Here is a 22,295-nt window from a genome sequence, read left to right as displayed (position 1 = left end):
ATGTTACTGCATGGCATGAATGCACATTTTTTGAAGGAGCGGGATTCATGCTCACCGATCTATAGTTTCCTGGATTACCTCTGGAGTCTTTTTTATATATCAAGGTTACATTGGCCACCTTCCAGTCTTCAGGTACAATGCATGATTTTAAAGATAGGTTACAAATTACTTGTAATAGGTCTGAAATTTCATTATTGAGTTCTTTCAGAATCCTGGGATGTATACCATTCGGTCCAGGTGATTTTCTACTTTTCAGTTTGTCAATTTGGCCTACTACATCTTTCACGTTCACCATAATTTGGGTCAGTTCATCTAAATTGTCATCTTTGAAAAACATCTACAGAATGTGTATTTCCCCAACATTTTCATCAATAAACACTGAAGCAAATAATTAATTTAGTCTTTCTGTGATGGCCTTATCTTCCCTAAATGTCCTTTTAACCCTTTAATCATCTAACAGTCCAATCAACTCCCTCATAGGCTTCCTGCTTCAAATATATTTTAAAAAGTTCTTATTATGAGTTTTTGCCTCTATGGCAATTTCTTTTCAAATTCTCTTTTAGCCTGTCTTATCAATGTTTTATATTTAACTTGCCAATGGCTTATGCTTTTTCCTATTTTCTTTAGATGGATCCTTCTTCAAATTTTTAAAGGAAGATCTTTTGGCTAAATAACCTCTTTCATTTCACCTTTTAACCATACCGGAAATCATTTAACTTTTCTTCCAGCTTTCTTAATGCATGGAATACATCTGGACTGCACTTCTAAGATGGTATTTTTTAACAATGTCCACACCTGTTGTACACTTAACTTTGTAGCTGCACCTTTCAGTTTTTTCTATTTTTCTTATTCTATCAAAGTTTCCCATTTGAAAGTTTAGTACTAGAGCCGTGGATTTACTTATTGTCCCCCTTCCAGTTATCAATTTAAATCTGATCATGTTATGATCACTTGCCAAGTGGCCCCACCACCATAACCTCGCTCACTAAATCCTGCACTCCACTAAGAATTAGATCTAAATAACTCCCTCTACCATCGGTATCTGAACCAATTGCTCCATAAAGCTGTCATTTATTCCATCCATTAACTTTATCTCTCTAGCATGTCCTGATGTTACATTTACCCAGTCAATACTGGGATAATTAAAATCTCTCATTATTACTGCACTACCAATTTGTTGAGCTTCCCTAATTTCTCTTAGCATTTCATTGTACATGGTTCTCTGAGATGCCAATTAAGTCTACTTCATCATTCACAGCTATACACTCTTAACTCTCCCATCTTACTACTTAAACTTCTGGCATTGGCATACAGACATTTCAAAGTTATTTTTGTTTATATTAACATCCTGCTTTTCAGTTGACAGGAATAATTTGGAATCTTTTAGCTCAGGTGATTCTTTACTTATAGGCACATGGACTACTTTTGCTTGTATTGGAACCTCTCTGTTGGGATGTCCTAACTCTCCTGCTTCATTAGTATCCTTCCAAGATACCTCCCTCCAAACTATTTGCTACTAAGCGACGGTTGGCTTTCCCCTTTTATTCTGTTTAAAAGCTGCTCTATCTCCTTTTTAAAGGTTAGCACCAGCAGCCTGGTTCCACCACCTGGTTACGGTGGAGCTCATCCCTTTGAAAAAGAGCCCCCCTTCCCCAAAAGGTTCCCCAGTTTCTTACAAAATGTAATCCTTTTTCCTTGCACCATCGTCTTATCCATGCATTGAGATTCCGGTGCTCTGTCTGCCTCTGGGGACCTGCAGGTGGAACAGGAAGCATTTCAGGGAATGCTACCCTGGAGGTTCTGAATTTCAGCTTTCTACCCAAGAGCCTAAATTTGGCTTCCAAAAACTCCCTCTCACATTTTCCTATGTCATTGGTGCCAGCTCTTCTACAGCACTGCCTAAAATCTTATCTTGGTGACATGTGAGGTCTACCACCTTTGCACCAGGTAGGCATGTTACCAGGCAATCCTCATGCCCACCAGCCACCCAGCTCTCTACATTCTTAATAATTGAATCACCAGCTATTATAGCCGACCTAACCCTTCCCTCCTGGGCAGTAGCCATGGGAGACACATTCTGGGTGAGAGAGGACAATGCATCACCTGGAGAGCAGGTCCTTGCTACAGGATCACTTCCTGCTGTACCAGATTGATGATCTCTGACCAGAAGATTGTCCTCTTCCAAGGCAGCACCAAGGTTGCCAGAATGGAGTTGGGACTTGGCTACTATGTCCATGAAGGTCTCATCTATAAACCTCTCTGTCTGCCTCAGCTCCTCCAGGTCTGCCACTCTAGCCTTCAGAGATTGGACTTGTTCCCTGAGAGCCAGTGGCTCTTTGCACCGGGTGCACACATACAACCTCTCATGGGAGGGTAAAAAATCATACATGTGACATTTGATCCAAAAAACTGGAAGGTGCCCCTCCTGCTGCTGGATTGCTGTCTTCATCTTAATTTTGTTCTTAGTTAGGTTTAGGTTGCTCAGGGAATAGGAATGTCTAAATAAGAGTAAATTCAATGTATTGGTATATTCACCATTAATCTGGTAGCCACCTGCAATGGGATAATTAAACTCTTAATAAGGGCTGAGGCAATCCTGTGTTTTAGATAAAGGGCTGATTGATTTTTGCATATAAATGTTGCCTATAACAAGATAGCTTTATGCTTAAGAACAAATCTGCTTTATATTTGCAAAAAATTGCTGTTTTATGGAATATGGATTTGAGGATAGTATTGAAGGAGTCTGACATTCAGGTTGCTTTTCTTTCTTTGTATAAAATTCTTGCAGCTGTTCATTTGAGAGAGGTGTAATTTAAGCTTATTCATAGAAATTATCTTAATAGTGATCGTGGAGTTAGGCTCAAATTATGGTACTCAGATTTGTGACTCAAATGCAACTATCAGTGTGGGACTTTATGTCATATATTCACAAAGGGCCGGATTTTAAAAGGTACGCGCAGAAAATGGAAGAAAGCTACGCTGGATTTTAAAAGGTATGCGCGGAAAATGAGAGAAAAATTATGACCTTATCAAGAGATGCTCCGGGACCCTTTGTGAGAAAAATGGAATTTAATTATATACAATAAACAGCAAAATAAAACAAGCTACTTTAAAGATAGAATATGAATTTGCAGCTAGCTCTCTGTTCTTAAGTTGTCATCTTCAACTATGGTCCTAGGTCCTGATCCTTTAATCATGGATTTTTCCAATCTGCCCACAATCCTAGGGAACATTGTAAATTGCTCAGATGCTGACAGTGCCAGATGACCAGACTGGCAGGAGTCAAAGTTAAGTGCAGGCACTTCCTCTCCAGGGACCCTGCACAGGAATTCATGTACAAGGGCAACTGAAGACAGGGAGGGAAGGAAGTCTGGCAGGCTGGAATCAGGGAGGACTCCTGCAGGAGCGATACAGAACTGCAGGGCAAGACTGGAAGTAGTCTTCTGCCTAGCAAACCCCCTTCCCTTGCGGGCTGAGGCTTTGGGTTCTGGGGGCCAGTAGGACTTTCCTCCTGCTGAATATTGTGGTGCTTCAGATAGTGGCTGGAAGCCGGAGACAAGGTGCTGGCAGGGAGCTGGATACAGGTACACTGGCGACGAAGCTGGAATTGAGGGCAAGGCCTTGGAAAGCATACAACGGACTGGACAAAGACAGGACTGAACAAGAACTGGATCAAAGAAGGATAGGACTGGACAGGGAACAAGAAAGCTCAACGGGGCATTAGACTGGACCAGGTAACTCTAGTAGGCCTGAAGGTCGCAAGGCAGGGTAGGTAGATCCAGCAGGCTACTAGGCAATGCAAGAGAGCCTAGAAAGCTGCACACCAAGGCAAGGAACCAAGCTAGGCTACAGAGCAAGGCAGAAGGCTAGATAGACCACAGAGCAAAGCAGGAAGCCAATATAGGCTATAGAACAAGGCAGGAGGCCCAGACAGGCCACAAGGCAGAAGGTGTGGGTAGGTCACAAGGCAAGGTACAGCAAGACAAGGCTGGTCAGATCAAAGCAAAGAGGAGACACCATAAACCTGCAGTGAAGGTCTGGGCAGGCTCGATTAAGCAGGGCTGGGGCTGAGGCATCAGGTGATCAGGGAGGAGGTAACTTGCATTGCTGGGAGCAGGGCTCACTGAGGACCCCTGATGGAGGGGAGGTTGCATAGCAGACAAAACCACAGCATGGAGAGGCTGCACAGTAAGAGAAACCATGACAGTATCAGGGCTATGAATTAGGTTTCAATCCCATCTATTGATTTATGTGACCTTAGGGTGAGGGTCAAGTCACTTTATCTCCATAGGCCTCAGCTCTAATCCCCAGTTCTGTTACTGTGTGTGTGAGACCATGGGGTGAGTCACTTTGACCCTCTTGTGGCTTGGAGCCCCTGAAGACAATCAGATATGTCCCCAAACTCCAATGCTCCTAATAAAAAGCAACATTAGAATCAGCCTGGAGCAGACGGTTTCCAGTTCAATCCCTGAGTCAGGTTTCCCCTCTCCAGGTTGGCTGGGAATGCTGGGAAGGCACTATAAAATAGAGGAAAACTATCCAGATAGCAGTGAATGAAGGCTCATAGTGCCGATCCCAGCACTGGTTCGAACTGAGCTGGAAGCTCAAAGGCAGAAGAAAAGTGATGGGTCAAAAAAAAAAAAAAAGAGGCAACAGTAAAATTCAAGTCAAATCTTTCTTTAATCCTCTGCTGCCTACACAGCGACAGTGGTTTGCAGAAATAAAACTGTTTCCTCTGGTCACCATGGTTACCACAGCCGAACAGCTTTTCACTGACTGATGCCATGAGAGGCAGGGGTGGGGGCCCTGCCCTTAATCTCCCCAGTTTCATGACACCCCAGCAGCCTTCATTTTTACATTGCCCTTCCCTTTCCATTCTGTGTAGATGACTTCCTGCCAGTACCACTGCCAAAGTATTCTGGGGTTCGTAATCCTTTATTTTATGTATTAAAACTCCAACAAAGACTAGAGCATTCCAGGATCCTATACACTGCCCCCCCCCATAACAAAACATACAAATCGCGAAAAAACAAATGTGAAGCAAACAAAATGACTTAGGACCTCTAGCAGATAATCGCCATAAACCTCTGGCATGGATGGTGAATAAAGCCAGCCCTCAATAAGTCTCTGGATCATTGATCTTGTCATGAACATTTACCATTAATGATATCCGGCAGCGTGAGTCCCTCCATCTTCCTGTCCACCAGTTCATGGGATGGCCCGTGGACCGGCGGCCCTGGCAAGTCTCTGAATGCTGCTTTGCGAAAGGTCACAGCACCCTGGGTTGTTGTGAGGCCATGATCCTGGCACAGCTTGGTGGTTTGCTCTTCATTGTCCATGGCCAGAAGTCTGGTAAGGAGTTCCAGTGGGAAGCGGCAATCCCTGCAACTGTAGCCATGACTAAGGACCCGCAGGGCATTGCTCCGAAAGGTAGCCACGTGGCGGTGCACCGCAACACTCTGCAGAAAGGAGAGCCCCCGCAGGAGCCGGAAGAAGCGGACATAGTTCCCCTCCAGGTAGGCCCAGTTCACCGCCATTGCAGCTTGGACCTCTGAGGAGCCTCTGATGCATGGAGGCAGCAGCAGTGAATGGCAGATGGCTTCAGGAGAACCTGAAGAAAGATGGGGAGGGGCATGAGAACACTTTGTACAACAGCCTGTGGCCTTGAGGCTGCACTATGACCTCTGGTCCACTTACTAACTTTAAATACTCTTATGACATTGCTATCTCTCACATTATGACCTTGTGCTGAGAGCACAGAGCCATGGCCACCATATCTCTGACAGCACAGAATCATGACACTTGCAGCTACTATTCCAGTCCCTTAACCTCTCCTACAGTCAACCAAAGTTGAGAACCTTTAAATCAGTGTTTCAACTATAGGAAGTACCCTGCATTGAAAACCTGCTGTGGAGGAATTATTTAAAAGCCAACTCTGAAGATCCTGTCAATGGGGGATATTTTAACTCTCCTGCTGTACAGCAGTCTCTGCCTGTCTCAGATTGTACCATAAATTCAATTAGCTTAGATTTTTGCAGGCAAGAAACTCAGCACACTTCCCATTTAAGCTCCCGTCAAAACCTGGAATGTCTCAAAAACAACAAAACATTCCATAGCAGGAGTCCTAAATAGGAAAACTGGTTCTTACTTCTAATTTTCGTTCCTGTCAGTCCAGACTTCTGGGTTTATGCATCCCTGCCAGCAGATGGAGACAGAGAAAGTTTCACTGACAATGCTTCATAACCCCTGGTGCCTCCTACAGTTCCTCAGTATTTACCTGTTACCCAAGCACAAAACACTTGCAAAACTTGTAAGAACATCCAAAACAATTTGACAAATTTAGAAAAAACTTTTCCAACAACTCTGTATTCCATACCATGAAAAAACTGTAATCTGTATCAATCTATTGCAGCTGAGCGGACGACTCTCCACCTCCATAGATCGGGCAGGTTCTGGACTGATCTGTGATACTACAGGAACGAAAATTAGCAGATAAGAACCAACTTTCCTTTCCTTGTACATACCCGGATCAGTCCAGACTCCTGAGATGTACCAAAGCTCCCTACTTAGGGTGGGACCTGGAGAGTCCCGCTCCCAAAACACTCTCGCCAAATGACTGAGTCTCAAGATCCCCTACATCTAGAAGACAGAACCTTGCAAACGTATGCGACTGGCAAGTCGCCAGTCTGCAAATTTCCTCTGCTGAAACCAACTGAGCCTCCGCACACAAGGCTGCCTGAAACCATGTAGAGTGAGCCCTCAAACCTTCAGGTACCTGATGCCCCTTGAGAATGTATGATGACCCAATAGCCTCCTTGAGCCACCTCACAATGGTAGCCTTAGAAGCCTGGGCACCTTTCTTTGAACCACTCCATAAAATGAGAAAATGATCAGACTTCCTAAAATCATTTGTTACCTTGAGATATATCAACAAAGCTTTGCAGACATCCAAAAGCTTAAGCTCCTGTGCATGAGGCGCGGAAGAATACAAATCCAGAAAGGCCAGAAGCTCCACCAACTGATTTACATGAAATGCTATTACCACCTTCAGAAGAAAGGAGGATACCGTCCGCAAAGACACTCCTGAATCTGAAATCTGTAGGAATGGATCATGGCAAGACAAAGACTGCAACTCAGAGATTCTCGTTGCTAAACAAATGGTCACTAGTAAAACAACTTTTAGGGTCAAATCCTTAAGCATTGCACTGCAAAGAGGTTCAAAAGGTGCCTCACACAAACTTCAGAGAATGAAATTAAGATTTCAGGATGAACAAACTCTCCTCACCAGAGGTCACAAATTCTTAACCCCCCGAAGAAACCTAACAACATCAGGATGAGAAGACAGAGAGCAACCTTCCAGTTTACCTTGCAGACAAGCAAGGGCCGCTACCTGAACCCTCAGAGAACTGAAAGCCAAACCCTTGATCAAACCTTCTTGAAGAAAAGATAAAATTTGAGATACCGAAGACAGTAAGGCCTGCACTCCATTAGATATACACCAGGCTTCAAAAAGTTTCCATACGCAGACATTTGACAACGAATTAGAAGTCCATCTAGCCTGCAGAAGAGTAGCAAAGACCACCTCTGGGTACCCTCTGCGTCTCAAATGCCTCTCAAAAGCCAAGCTGCTAGACAAAAGCAATTGGACTGGTCTGAAAATATGAGGCCCTGACGAAGAACGCGCAGAAGATGACTGAAGCGTAACAGCCTGTCCACTGCCATGTTGACCAGTTCTGCGAACCCCGGCCGATGTGGCCACTCCAGGGCTACCAACACCACTTCGCTTGGGTGTCTCTCTATGTGACGCAACACCTTGCCTACCAGAGGCCAAGGAGGAAATATGTAAAGCAGAACCTTCCGAGGCCAGGGCAGAACCACAGCGTCGACTCCCTTGGCCCCATACTCTTTTCTTCAGCTGTAAAATTGAGCCACCTTCGCATTCAGACAAGTCGCCATTAGATCCACATGGAGACAGCCCCACCTCTCTCGGATGAGCTGCATTGCTGTCTCGGACAAATCTCACTCCCCTGGATCTAGCAAACTGCAACTTAGAAAATCCGCTTTGACGTTTTCGACCCCTGCTATATGTGACGCCACTATCTGGACCAAGTGCTGTTCTGCCCAAAGAATCAACTCCTGAGCCTCCTGGGCCACCGATTGACTCTTGGTTCCTCCCTGCCAATGTATTTATGCTATGGTCATCACACTGCCTGACAAGACCCTTACTGACCAGCCTCGAACTAACAGCAGAAAAGCAAGAAATGCTAACCTCCCTTCCCTGGTCTCTAAGTGACTGATAGACCAAGAGGCTTCCTCCACTGACCAGGTGCCCTGGGCCGACTGTCGCGGATATACTGGTCCCCATCCAGAGAGATTGGCATTGGTAGTAAGAATTACCCAATCCAGGACTTTCAGATCGACACCACAAACTAGCTTGAACATTAGCAGTCACCAAGACAGACTGTCCCGCGCATAACCCTCAAGAGGCACGGGCAGATGAAACTCCTCTGATAAAGGATTCCACTGTGCCAGCAGTGCCATCTGCAGCGGTCTCATATGCCCAAAGGCCCATGGTACCAACTCCAACGTTGATGCTATCGAGCCCAGAATCTGCAAAAAATCCCAGGTTCTGGGCACTTGCAAAGTCTACAAGCGCTGGACTTGACCCTGTAACTTGCACATTCTCTCCTCCATCAGAAACACCTTGCCTTTCAGTGTGACGAACTGAGCACCCAAATAGTTGAGAGTCTGAGATGGAATCAGGTGGCTCTTTGCCAAATTCATCACTCAGCCTAGAGATTCCAGAATATTTATCACCTTCTGCACCCCAGTGTGACAATCATCTTCCAATTATTCCCTGATTAACCAGTCATCCAGGTAAGGGTGTACCAGTAATGCCGCCGCAACCACCACCTTTACTTTGGTGAATGTGCGCAGCACTGTGGGCAGCCCAAAAGGTAAAACCTGAAACTGGAAATGCTGACCCAGCACCATAAACTTCAGAAAACGCTGGTGATCTAGGTGAATGGGGATATGGAGGTATGCCTCCGTCAGGTCCAAAGAAGCCAGAAACTCTCCCTTGCACACTGCTGCAATTCCGACCGCAGGGTCTCCCATCCGGAAACTCAGGACCTTTAATGCCACATTCCCCCACTTCAAGTCAGAATCGGACGGAAAGTGCCTTCTCTCTTTGGAACTACGAAGTAAATGGAATACCGACCTTTGCCCCTTTCACCCTGAGGAATGGGAATCATTGCCCCTAACCTCCACAACCTGTCCAATGTTTCCCGAACTGCCTGACATTTTTCCAACAACCTGTAGGGGAAAATTAGAAACAGGTCGTGAACAGGCCAAACAAATTCTAACGTGTAATTGTCTCTTATTTTGCTTGGCCCACTCCCCATAAAATCATGCAGAGTGGACCGACCTCACCTCATTGTAGGATTTAACTCCTGTAGCTCCACCTCCTGTGGAAACTCTGAATGGCCTTCGACCACCTCGCAAGGACTGCCCCCAGGACTGACTTTGAGGAATGAACTGCTTCTGCAAAGCTGGGGCTCCTCTCGCAGGATGAGACCTCCAAACATCCCAGAAATGCGTCCGAGACTGAAAGAACCGTCTGCCCTTAGGCTTATCCTCCAGCAACTTATGCACCTTATTCTCACCCAGATCCTTCATCAATTGCTCCAGGTCCTCATCAAGCAAAAGGCATCCCTTAAAAGGCAGAGACCTACAACCAGGACTTAGATGATACATCCACTGACCAGTTGCACAACCATAACAACCTCCCGGCTAATACCGTGGAACCCATAACGCGAGATGAAGTCCTCACCAAGTCATAAAAGGCATCTTCAATGTAGGTCACCGCTGCCTCTGTGTTCAGCCTTGTCTGCCTCAACACTCGACTGCTCATCTTGAAACTGCTGCACCCAACGAAGACAATCTCTTTGCATGAAACTTGAGCAAATGGTCGCCCGCAACTCAAGGCCAACACCTCAAAAATCCTCTTGAGGACAATCTCCAGTTTTCAATCCTGCACATCCTTTAACGCCATGGAACCCATGACAGGGATCGTCATCTTTTTCATGACCGCAGACACTGCATCATCCACCTTTGAGAGGCAAATAGCTCCATCTGTTCAGGCAAAGGATAAAGCTTTGCCATCGCTCTCCCCACTCTCAAGCTGGCGTCAGGAGCTCCCCATTCCCAATCCACCAGTTTCTTCACTGACTTATGGCAGGGGGAAGCCTTCGTACGTCCTCTAAGCTCATCCAGAACTGGGTCTGCTCCTTCTATGTCCGAGCCTTCCTGGGGAACCTTCAGCCCAAGTTCCTCTAGAACCTGAGGAATCAAAGGCCCTAACTCCTCCCTCCAGAACAATCAGACCACCTTGGGATCATCTCCCTCAGAACGCAGGGCTTCTTCTGGATCATCCTCGGAACCGAGCCGGCCGCATCCGGATCCTCCTGGTCCTGCACTAACAAAACCCCTGAATCTCTGCAAGCGCCCTCCAAAGTGACCGACTCATCCGAATCTTTGCCACCTGGAGAAGGACCCAGCAAGCGTTGAACCCCAGAAAGCCTCTACTTATGGGCCTGCCCTGGCCTAGGGCCCAAGCTCAGACCCACAGATGAAGGGGGTTGAAGTCTCAGCCCTGACTGCTGAGCCAACTACACCTCATGAAGGAGCAAAACAATATCATCTGAAAAAGGCCTGGGAGTAGCAGGAACTTGTTATGAGGAGCCAGACACAGGTAAATCTGAGGCAAAGTCCTCATCTACCCTGCCTTGATCCACCCTGGAGTTTGCGCAAATCGGGGAAAGCCTCAGGGAAAATACCCCCCTCCCCCCGTCTGTGCGGGCAGCAACACGTAGTAATCCAAAATGGCTGCCGTTCCCACACTGACAGAGGAAGTCTCGACCTACTCGGAACCCTGGTGTGCGAGTAGAGAAGCCGTAGGAGAGTCTGTACGCCGTTGCAACCGTTTCGCCTGCACCGGTCCCTCCAATGACCCTTCTCTGTGTGGGACGGCACAGAGGCCCAGGTGTGCTGGCATCTCAAACAGAGCTGCGCCCCATAAATCTACAGCAGGAAAACCCCGCACTGACTCTGAAAAAGAAATGGAGAGGCTAAGAAAGCCCTTCACTCCTTATTACTGCTTCTACTGAACAGAGAGCAGTCGCTTACCTCAGCTCCTTGTTCCTTCGCTGTTAAAATTCTTTTTTTTTAATTAACTTTACTAAACACCAAAAAAAATGGCTAAGCATGAAAAACAGAGCTGTCCAGCACTGCAGGAGGATCAGCTTGATGTAAAAAGAAGAGGCACACTGAGAAAACGAGCTGCCCTGAGCTTAAAGCCAACTACACCTCATGAACCTGAACTCTCACCCCCTAATAACATATCCTCTCCCCCCACTTCATCACCGACTGTTAGAGACCTTGGTATGCAACTAGACCAGCGCCTCGATTTCAAAGCTCATATTAAATCCCTTTTAAAGGAGGGCTTTTACAAACTCCACATCCTGAAAAAGCTTAAACCACTGCTCCACACACAAGATTTCCGACTAGTCCTGCAGACCACTCTCCTCTCCAAAGTGGATTACTGCAATTCCCTCCTCCTTGGCCTCCCAGAGTCCACCATCAAACCCATACAAATCCTACAGAACGCCATGGCGAGAATCTTAACTAACACCCGAAAAAAGAGACCACATCACCCCCATACTTAAGGACCTCCACTGGCTACCCATCTCCTTCCGTATACAGTATAAAACCCTTACCATCCTTCACAATCTGCTCTACAAAACCAACCCCTGGCTCAAGGACTCGCCTCACTTCCGTATTACCAACCGTCCATCCAGATCCTCCCTCGCAGGTACCCTACATACTCCCTCCCTTAAAATTGCCCATCTCACCTCCACGAGAGAAAGGGCCTTTACCATAGCGGGCCCTACACTCTGGAACTCCCTTCCCACCTTTCTCCGCCTTGAACCCTGCCTGGCCACCTTCAAAAAAGGCATCAAAACTTGGCTTTTCAGAAAGGCCTATCCTGAAACCAACCAAACCTAGATGCACCCACCCAGTCCCCCTCTCCTAGTCTCCTCCCCCCCCCTGCCCGCCCTCCCCCTTATCCTTAGGCAATATCTCATTGCCATCCCACTACCGCCCTCTCACTTTATTCTACTGCAATTTTACAAAACTGTTCAGTTAAACTGAGGTAAACATTCGTATTTTAGTTGCAACTATTATAAATAGATTCATCTGTAAATATGTTCCTTCTATTTCGACGGTTTGTTTTTTATCTACTTCACGCTACCTATCTTTCCCTCTCTTCTCCTGTCTCCCTTTACCCCTCCCCTCTTTCTGGCCTGCTCCCCATCCCCTGCTCCCTGTTTATTGTAATTTCCTCCTTTATTTGAGTTACTTGTAAACCGGCGTGATGTGCCATACGAATGTCGGTATATTAAAAGTTGTTAAATAAATAAATAAATAAATAAATAAAGCCACCTGAGCAGTCTCGTCTCACCCCCTAATAACATATCCTCTCCCCCCACTTCATCACCGACTGTTAGAGACCTTGGTATGCAACTAGACCAGCGCCTCGATTTCAAAGCTCATATTAAATCCCTTTTAAAGGAGGGCTTTTACAAACTCCACATCCTGAAAAAGCTTAAACCACTGCTCCACACACAAGATTTCCGACTAGTCCTGCAGACCACTCTCCTCTCCAAAGTGGATTACTGCAATTCCCTCCTCCTTGGCCTCCCAGAGTCCACCATCAAACCCATACAAATCCTACAGAACGCCATGGCGAGAATCTTAACTAACACCCGAAAAAGAGACCACATCACCCCCATACTTAAGGACCTCCACTGGCTACCCATCTCCTTCCGTATACAGTATAAAACCCTTACCATCCTTCACAATCTGCTCTACAAAACCAACCCCTGGCTCAAGGACTCGCCTCACTTCCGTATTACCAACCGTCCATCCAGATCCTCCCTCGCAGGTACCCTACATACTCCCTCCCTTAAAATTGCCCATCTCACCTCCACGAGAGAAAGGGCCTTTACCATAGCGGGCCCTACACTCTGGAACTCCCTTCCCACCTTTCTCCGCCTTGAACCCTGCCTGGCCACCTTCAAAAAAGGCATCAAAACTTGGCTTTTCAGAAAGGCCTATCCTGAAACCAACCAAACCTAGATGCACCCACCCAGTCCCCCTCTCCTAGTCTCCTCCCCCCCCCTGCCCGCCCTCCCCCTTATCCTTAGGCAATATCTCATTGCCATCCCACTACCGCCCTCTCACTTTATTCTACTGCAATTTTACAAAACTGTTCAGTTAAACTGAGGTAAACATTCGTATTTTAGTTGCAACTATTATAAATAGATTCATCTGTAAATATGTTCCTTCTATTTCGACGGTTGTTTTTTATTCTACTTCACGCTACCTATCTTTCCCTCTCTTCTCCTGTCTCCCTTTACCCCTCCCCTCTTTCTGGCCTGCTCCCATCCCCTGCTCCCTGTTTATTGTAATTTCCTCCTTTATTTGAGTTACTTGTAAACCGGCGTGATGTGCCATACGAATGTCGGTATATTAAAAGTTGTTAAATAAATAAATAAATAAATAAATAAAGCCACCTGAGCAGTCTCGTGAAGGGGAGGAATCTGGACCAGCAGATTTACACCCCACAGATCATGCACCAAGCATACAAAAGGATCACAGACTGCCAGCTCGTCCACCTCAACCAGACAGGGAAGGATCCACCAGGACCCAAAAATCCCCTGGGAGGAAGGCTCATAAAACTAGAAAATTCTCCAGACTGTAGAACTGCAAGTTAGGTATCACCCACCATCTGCTGGAGACGGAGAAAAACTGAGGAACTGCAAGTGGCACCAGGGGTTATAAAGCAGTGTCAGTGAAATTTTCTCTGTCTCCATCTGCTGGAAGGGATGCATAAACCGAGGAGTCTGGACTGATCCGGGTACGTACATGGAACAGTGTTTTTCAGGGCAGCACTGGGGTATCCCCCAGCCAGTTTGGTTTGCAGGATATCCCCAGTGAATATGCATGAGCAAGATTTGCATGCAGTGGAGGCAGTGCATGCAAATCTATCTCATGTACAGTCATTGTGAATATTCTGAAAACCAGACTGCGTGGGGCGTATTCCAGGACTGCTTGAGCAACACTTGCCTTAAATTATCCCCTCCCGGCCTGCTATCAGGACCACAACCACAGCAACCCGCAGCTTCCCCCCCCCCCCCCCCCCCACCTTCTTGCCAGCATGCTTAACCTTCATTCACCAAGGTCATAGAGCAGGAAGAGTGCCTGGAATTCCGCCTCCCTGCCAGGGATCCCAGCTTTGTAACATTGCAGCAGCCAGCTGAAGCACTCCCGCATATGGCCAGCATGGAGGGTGGAGTCAAAATGGTGCAGTTTCGAAGCCTCCTGGCTCACGCAGTAGCCAGCACAGAGAAGAAAGGCAAGGGTGGGCTCCAGCAAGGTGACACAGTCCTCCCCATGCACCCGCTGCACAATCATATCCTGCCTCACAGAACGGAGGCGATCAGAGACAAAGGTGTAGAGCTCCCTCCAGGATGCATCTGTCCGCGGGACCACCTCCTCCATCAGGTACCGGACGGTCTTCAGGAGCACTGCGGGGGGTCGGAGATCAGTGGGTTGTGGGACATTCTTCCCTGCTGCTGGACGGGAGTATTCCTTCACTGTCTTATGAGGGTCAGCCTGGGGCTGGCGGTGCCCCTCTGTTCCTGCCAGCATCTCAAAGCGATGAAGACGGTGCTGGAGCTCCCGTTCCATCCGTTCCTGCTCTGGGCACATGGTGAGACAGGTCCCCACTGGAAAGGGGTTGGATGCATTCATGTCATGGATGGAATCCATCTGCTATGAAGTCATGTGGCAGGTGGAGGAAACTCAGGAGAATGGGTGGACATATATATATAGGGCACCCTGCATTAAGGAAAAAGGAAAGAGGAAACATTGAAAACCTCTCTCTGTGCCTTGGAGCAAATCACTATCTCCCTGTGTCTCGGATTCCCCAGTATTAAAGTAACACAGGACCAGTCTTAAGGTCAACAGTTATCTCTCTCCCACCTTCCCCACACACCCTCCCACCAGCAGGAGGAGAGCAGCATTTCTTACCTGCATCTACCTCCTCCTCTGTTGGCTTCGCTATCAAGTTTGAACCGTGTAGGTCCTTAAGAGATTAGTAGGCCCTGTGCAGTTCAGAGAAGGTGACAGATATACTCCAGCAACTCTCCCTTCCTTTTGCCAGGAGGAGGTGAATGCACTGGCTTGGTGGGGGAAGGAAAAGGGAAAGCAGACAGGGTTAAGGGGGAACTTCAGGGAGAAAGCCGACAACTGCTGAGGAGACCTGCAGAGTCCCAATCTCTGCCCGGAGAATCGGAGCTGAGCTGGAAACAGCAGAGTGGTGGGTGCAAGTGTGCTAGAGGGGCGAGGCTGACTGGTCAATGAAACCCAGAGCAGCCAAGTTTATGCATGCAGAGGTGCTCCTACTCCCAGTGACATCTGCTCCATGCAGGTCTAATGTTGGAAGGCTTCTAATACTCCATTGGAGCAGGGGAGTGGTTCCTACTACATAGATGGAAAAAGAAATTGCAAGGAGGATTTCAAAGTTAGTGCAGGCCCAGATTTAGGTATAGACAATGTTACAATTGCCTAGAACAGAGACAAGGGCTCCTCCTCCATTGTTGCAACTGACCGGTGGGGAGGGGGGGGGGGGGTGTAGAACCTCTCCCACTGGCTATCATTACCTCCTCTGTTCCTCGATGAAATTTTATGTGGGCAAGTGCTAAGTGATGCATATAGGGAAAAATAACCCTTGCTGTAGTTATACAATGTTAGGTTCCATTTTAGAAGTTACCACCCAGGAAAGAGATCTGGGCATCATAGTGGATATGACATTGAAGTTGTCAGCCCAATGTGCTGTGGCAGTCAAAAAAGCAAACAGAATGTTAGGAATTATTAGGAAGGGAATGACAAATAAAACAGAGGATGTCATAAAATGCCTCTATAGCACTCAATGGTACCATCGCACCTTGAATACTGTGCAATTCTGGTTGCCAAATCTCAAAAAGATATAATTGCGATGGAGAAGGTACAGAGAAGGGCAACCAAAATGATAAAGGAGATGGAACAGCTCCCCTATGAAGAAAGGGTAAAGAGGCTAGGGCTTTTCAGCTTGGAGAAGAGATGGCTGAGGGAGGATATGACAGAGATCTACAAAATCATGAAAGGACTTGAATGGGTAAATGTGAAACAGTTATTTACTCTTTCGGATAATACAAGGACTAGGGGGCACTCCATGAAGTTAGCAAGTAGCACATTTAAAACAAATTGGAGAAAATTATTTTTCACTCAATGCACAATTAAGCTCTGGAATTCATTGGCAGAGAATATGGTTAAGGCAGTTCGTGTAGCTGGGTTTAAAAAAGAGTTGGGATAAATTCCTGGAGGAGAAGTCCATAAACTGCTATTAATCAATAGGAAATAGTCACTGCTTGTTGCCAGCATTAGTAGCATGGGATTTATTTAAATTCTGGGTACTTGCCAGGTACTTTTGACTTGGATTGGCCACTGTTGGAGACAGGATACTGGGCTTGATGGGCTCTTGGTCTAACCCAGTATGGCATATCTTATGTTCTTATGTCTTTCCTTCCTGCTGCTCTTCAGCCAGCATGGATGGAAATGTATGTGTAGATTCTGCTGCTGCTGCTGCTGTGCTTTGCCCGTTTATTACCTGCTCTAGCCCCATGCCTTTAGTTCCTATTTTCCTTTCCTTGTCCCCTCTCAAATTACACTGGCCCTGGTTCCCCTTCCCAATAGCTAAGACACTGAGAAAGTGTTCTCACAGTCTGCAGCACTGTGCCTTTATTCTTTCTGCTCTTCCTGCTGCTGGCAATGATGGGGTCAACCTCCTCCCCCACAGCTGTAGTCTTCCTGCTGCTGGCTATGCCATGTTTCCAATTCCTCTGGTATGGAAAGGAGGAGGCCTTCCTATTTCCATTGCTGTAGGACCTGGATGCTCATGCCTGGGCTCAGTCTTCGCAGCATAGCTATGCGCCCCTGTTTCTCCTCTCTGGCTCACTGTGGGGTCTGGCTGAGTTAGGATGTGGTGCTCTTTGCTGCTGGGCCAAGCTGGAGCTGGAGCAGGGGCAGGGCTCTTTTTGCCATCACTGTCCCCCTGCCTTCTCCAGCTATGCAAGGAGTGGAGAGGCTTTCAGTCATGGATGGAGCATGCACAGGGGGCCTGATTTTAAAAAGCATTTACTCACGTAAGTGGGTTTTTGAAAATTGCTACCATATATGCCATTGAATTGTCCATTGGATTTATTCACATAAGTGCACTTTACTCGAGTGAATGGCTTTTGAAAATTGCTATGATAGCATGTTACATTTACACACGTAACTCCTTTGAAAATTACCCCGAGTGTTTTTGTTTTCCCAGTGGCAGTGGACCAATCAGGGACCACGCTAGGGGTCCATGGAGCCATCACTGGTCTCCTAGGCCTTACCTTAAAAAACACTGGCTTAGGATTCCAAAGTCTTAAGGTGCCAAACACTTAGGCAACAGAGAAGCCTGATCCCACTAGGGCTGTGTGCCATCATGGCAATCTAGCATTCCTACCCCAACTCTCTGGACTTCACAATCTTAAATCCACTCCTGTGGTGGAACTGAAGGGGTAGAGGGATAGAAAAGGCTGTTGGTGGTACCAGAGGTCCACTAAAAACAAAATGAACCACTCCAATCGCACATGGCATCCCTGTGCCATTGTACAGGTCACATGCTCCAGCCCTAATCTAAAAAAACCACAACCAATCATCTTCCTTTTCCCTTCTGACAGCAGGCACCTAACATGATACCCATCTCTGAGGTGGCTGCATGCATGGCTCTCAGAGTATAACATAATAAATGACGCAATAAAGACCAAACTGATCAATCCAGTCTGCCCAGTAAGGTGTTCAGTGTTGTTACCGCTGCCCCACGCAGGACACCACATGCTCCATTTACCACCATACCTTCTCTTTAAGGTTGCAACCACAGCTCCATGCAGGTTACCCTCATGCCCTCTGTTTAAAATTATAACTGCTGCTCCCAGCAGAAGTGTTACTCCAAAAGTTACATTACCTCATTTCTTTATTTCTCTCTAACTACTAGGGATCCTTTGTGTTTATTCCATTCCCTTTTGAATTATATTACCATGCTTGTCTTCACCACCTCCTTGGGAGAACATTCCAGGCACCCATCACCCTTTCCAAGAAAAAAAAAATAAATCCTGACGTTGTTTTTAAGTTTAGCCCGCCCCCACTTGGAGTTTCAAGTCATGACCCCTTAGTTCTACAGTTTTCTTTCTACTGGAAAGGGTTTTATTCTTGCGCATTATTAATACCCTTCAGGAACTTAAATGCCTAAAAAAGAACAGCAGAAACCCTGATTTTTGCTCATGAAATCAGACGGTGCTTTAAATTGCAAAATCTCGAAGAACAAGGAGGGGGGGAGAGGGGACGGAAGAAAGGAGAAAGAAACAAACTAATGTACTGGAGCTTTTCCCCTCCGACCACCTTCCCTCGGACAAGGAACCATAGCACCCAAGCACAGCCTGGCTATATAACCTGTACCTCCTCCACAACAGCCTCCCGTTCAGCACCACTTCCGGCTTCTGCTTTCCCACAATCCTCTGCTTTGTAGTTTTCTTTCTTTTCTTTTTGTTTGGATCCTTCTGCAAGTGGATTCAATGCAGCATCACCCTTGCGCTGAAGCCAAAACTCAGTTTCGATTATATTAAGGCAGTGGATTTTCTGAGCTAGTGTGAGAAAGATGTTGTTAGAGGGCTGAAAGTGCTTTATAGTGGGCAGATAAAAAAAGAGAGCGCTAAAAGGAAAATCCCAACAACTCAATCCATGTCCTCCTTTTATTAGATAGTGGGTCAGCGTCCTGATTTTTTGTGAATTTGCCCTGTCAGGTAAAGGGGACTGGGTTCTCAATTAAACCTCACCTAATCACCCACTTTTGAGACTTTAAATCTCCCCCCCCCCCCCGAAAAAAAAATAACACTTAACACTTATTTGCAAGCGCCACAGAGTAGAAACTGGCATATATTTCCGTGCAGTGCTGCCTGTTTTATACCACTATACAAAATAACTGGCAGTAGTAGTACATTTCAGCCCCTGTTTTCGCTGCATTTTGCTGGAGCCTCTTCTGGTGTTTCCAGCCCTTGCGCTTTATGCATTTGCTGGAGTCTCCTTGAGTATTTTAGTGTTTCCAGCCGCTGTGCTCTCCGCACTTTCCTGGAGTCTCTCTCGTGTGTAACTCTCTGGTGTGTCAGTAAGAGTCACTCTTCTTTTGATCAGGACGGTGGTAGCCCTGGCGGACATATATCCCAAAAGAAGGCTATGGGAAAGGGGGGTTTAGCAAACCCTAAAATATTTCCTGGATTCAATAAAGCCCCCGGTTGCAATTCTTAGCGGCTTCGGCTGGTTTCTCTTCCTTAGTGTTTAAGATGGAGTATACCTGAAATGCTCAAAGCATAGTCAAACTATCGGAAGACGTAAGAACTGAGGGTAGGGCCCGATTTACATCTCACATGCCCCCATATTCAAACCCTTCTCTTTTCCCAACTATCCTGTCTTCCATTCCCTTCTCACCATCAGCATAATCCTCTGCCGCCAGCAAGATAGCAGCGCTTCTAAACTGCATCTGCTTCCTCCATCTGGCAGCTTCCCTGAGACCACAAGTTCCTGCCTGGTGCAGGGTGACGCCAGTAGAGGAGGAGGTAGACAAGAAAGAAACGCTGCTCTCTTCTCTTGCCAGCGGGAGAGAGAGTGGAGGTAAAGGGACAAGAGGGTATGTGACTATCATTCTGACAGGTCAAAGTGTGGGGCCCCCTCCAAATTTACCACGGATTCTCATTTAATATTACTGATTTTATTTTTTTTTTAGAATTTAAAAAATGTTTGTGGTGTACTTTTTAAAATTTTAGCCAATAGCACCATGTACGGCACAGCCATGTGCCTAATGGGCAATCCACCCTAGCAGAGGGTACAGGTGCAATAAATATCTAAAGGGTGACAGTAGCCAGTTTAGGGTCGATTAGCCCTGCTGAATTGTCCCCACTTCCAGTCCCAGCCAAGGACTAGAATAAGGGGGGATATAAAATATGCACAAAACAATCCCTGGCTAGTTGTGAATGAAGGCTCATGGCTCTGGATCCCAGTCCTGGTTCTGATTGAACTGGGAGCTGAAAGTAGGAGGAAACCGTCAAAAAAGCAAAACAAAACTGCACAGGCAACCCCAAATAGATAAAAAAAACCAAACACATGATGTACCCCTTCTGTTTTGGAGCAATAAGAACATAAGATTTGCATTCCAGGTCAGACCAAAGGTCCATCAAGCCCAATTCTTGTTTCCAGGTCACAAGTACCTGGCAGGATCCCAAAAGGTTGATAGATTCCATGCTGCTTATCTCAGGAATAAGCAATGGATTTCCCCCAAGTCCACCTTAATAATGGACTTTTCTTCCAGTAACTTGTCTAAATCTTTTTTAAACCCAGCTACATTAACCATTTTTACCACATCTTCCAGCAATGAATTCCAGAGTTTAATTATGCTTTGAGTAAAAAAAAAAAAATTTTTCACCAATTTGGCTTAAATGTATCACCTACTAACCCTGAATGTCTTTGTCGTTTTTGAAAAAGTAAACAACCAATTTGTGTTTATCCATTCCACTCATTACTTTATAGACTTCTATCATATCTCCTCTCAGCTATCTCTTCTCAAAACTGAAGAGCTCTAACCTCTTTAGCCTTTCCTCATAGGGGAATTGTTTCATCCCCTTTATCATTTTGGTCACCCTTTTCTATACCTTTTCTAATTCTGCTATATGTTTTTTTAGATACAGTGACCAGAACTGCACACAATACTCAAGATGTGGTTGCATTATGGAACAATATAGAGGCATTATGATATTCTCTGTTTTATTCTTCATTTCTTTCCTTTCCGAATAATGCCTATTATTCGATTTGTTTTCTTGGCTGCTGTCGCACACTGAGCAGAGGATTTCAACATATTATCTATGATGGTGCCTAGATCCTTTTCTTGGGTGGTGACTCCCAATGTGGAACCTTGCATTGTTTTAGCTAGAATTTGGGTTACTCTTCCCTACATGCATCACTTTGCACACATCCACATTAAATATCATCTGCCATTTGGATGCCCAGTCTCCCAGTCATGCAATTTCTCACAATCCTCTTGTGATTTAAGAACTTTGAATAATTTTGTTTCATCAGCAAATTTGATCACCTCACTTATTGCTCCCATCTCTAGATCATTTATGAATATGTTAAAAAGCAGCAGCTCTAGTACAGATCCCTGGGGCACGCCTCTATTTATCTTTCTCCATTAAGAACATTGATCATTTAGTCCTATTCTGATTTCTTTTAACCAGTTCTTGATCCACAATCGAACATTACTTCCTATCCCATGACTTTTTAATTTTTTCAAGTCTTTCATGAGGTACTTTGTCAAATGCTTTCTGAAAATCCAGATACACTGTTATCAACTGGCTCACCTCTAGCAACGTTTATTCACACTAATTGGTGAGGCAAGATTTTTGTCTAAATCCATTTTGACTTCGTCCCACTAAACTATGTCTATCTACAGGGTCAAATTATGTGAAATTGTTGAAAAAATTACATGTATGTAATATGAAATGTATGTATTTAAGGGGTAAGGGATAGGTGCAATATTACATTATGTGGTATGAATGTGGTATGAGTGAATGATGTTTTAAGGGTTTTATGTGAATGTTAAATTAAGTGAATAATAAAATGAAAATTTGGTGTTTAAAATAGAGTCAGGTATCTATGTATATTTATTCATATCTATAGAGTCAGTAATTTTGTTCTTTAGAATAGGTTTAACCATTTTTTCCAGCACTCACATCAGACACTGGTTTGTAGTTTCCCAGCTTGCTCTGTAATCCTTTTTAGAAACTGGCATTACTAACAGTAGGTATGCAATTTTATTTTTCAGTTCTTTCAGCACTCTAGGATATATACCATCTGGTCCAGACAATTTGCTACTCTTTAGTTTGTCAATTTCCCCTAGTAATTCTTCTAGGTTTACTGAGATTTGTTGCAGTTCCTCTGAATCATCACCTTTAAATATCACTTCCGGCATGGAAATCGGCCGAGTAGGTGAAGAAAGAAGTAGTTGGAGCTCACAAAGTTTTATGACATAACCTTGATGCAACTCAATTAGC

The 22,295-nt window shown here is 45.7% G+C and overlaps 1 protein-coding gene across 2 annotated transcripts; it reads right to left on the bottom strand.

Moving 5' to 3' along the window:
• Nucleotides 1–4,644: 4,644 nt before the first annotated feature.
• Nucleotides 4,645–19,788, bottom strand: SAC3D1 (SAC3 domain containing 1). Of its 2 annotated transcripts, XM_029613438.1 has the most exons (4): nt 19,681–19,788; nt 18,655–18,839; nt 14,301–14,964; nt 4,645–5,611 (listed from the first exon to the last, which is right to left on the bottom strand). In XM_029613438.1, the coding sequence occupies exons 3-4, from the start codon at nt 14,893–14,895 to the stop codon at nt 5,145–5,147; spliced, it is 1,062 nt and encodes a 353-aa protein (XP_029469298.1). In that variant the 5' UTR covers nt 14,896–14,964; nt 18,655–18,839; nt 19,681–19,788; the 3' UTR covers nt 4,645–5,144. The 2 variants fall into 2 exon arrangements, with proteins under 2 accessions (XP_029469298.1, XP_029469299.1); XM_029613439.1 differs by lacking the exons at nt 18,655–18,839; nt 19,681–19,788 and adding an exon at nt 15,157–15,603.
• Between the last annotated feature and the right edge of the window lie 2,507 nt (nt 19,789–22,295).

This window comes from Rhinatrema bivittatum, chromosome 8 (genome assembly GCF_901001135.1).
Source record: "Rhinatrema bivittatum chromosome 8, aRhiBiv1.1, whole genome shotgun sequence".
Classification (NCBI taxonomy): Eukaryota; Metazoa; Chordata; class Amphibia; order Gymnophiona; family Rhinatrematidae; genus Rhinatrema; species Rhinatrema bivittatum.
The sequence above is the reverse complement of the archived record's forward strand: the minus strand, read 5'-3'. Positions and strand labels throughout refer to the sequence as shown.

Coding starts and splice junctions, on each gene's coding strand:
- SAC3D1 (XM_029613438.1), bottom strand. CDS start 14,895: ATGGATTCCATCCATGACATGAATGCATCCAACCCCTTTCCAGTGGGG. Junction 5,612..14,300: donor CTTCCTGCTCTATGACCTTG/GTGAATGAAGGT, acceptor ATCTTTCTTCAG/GTTCTCCTGAAGCCATCTGC.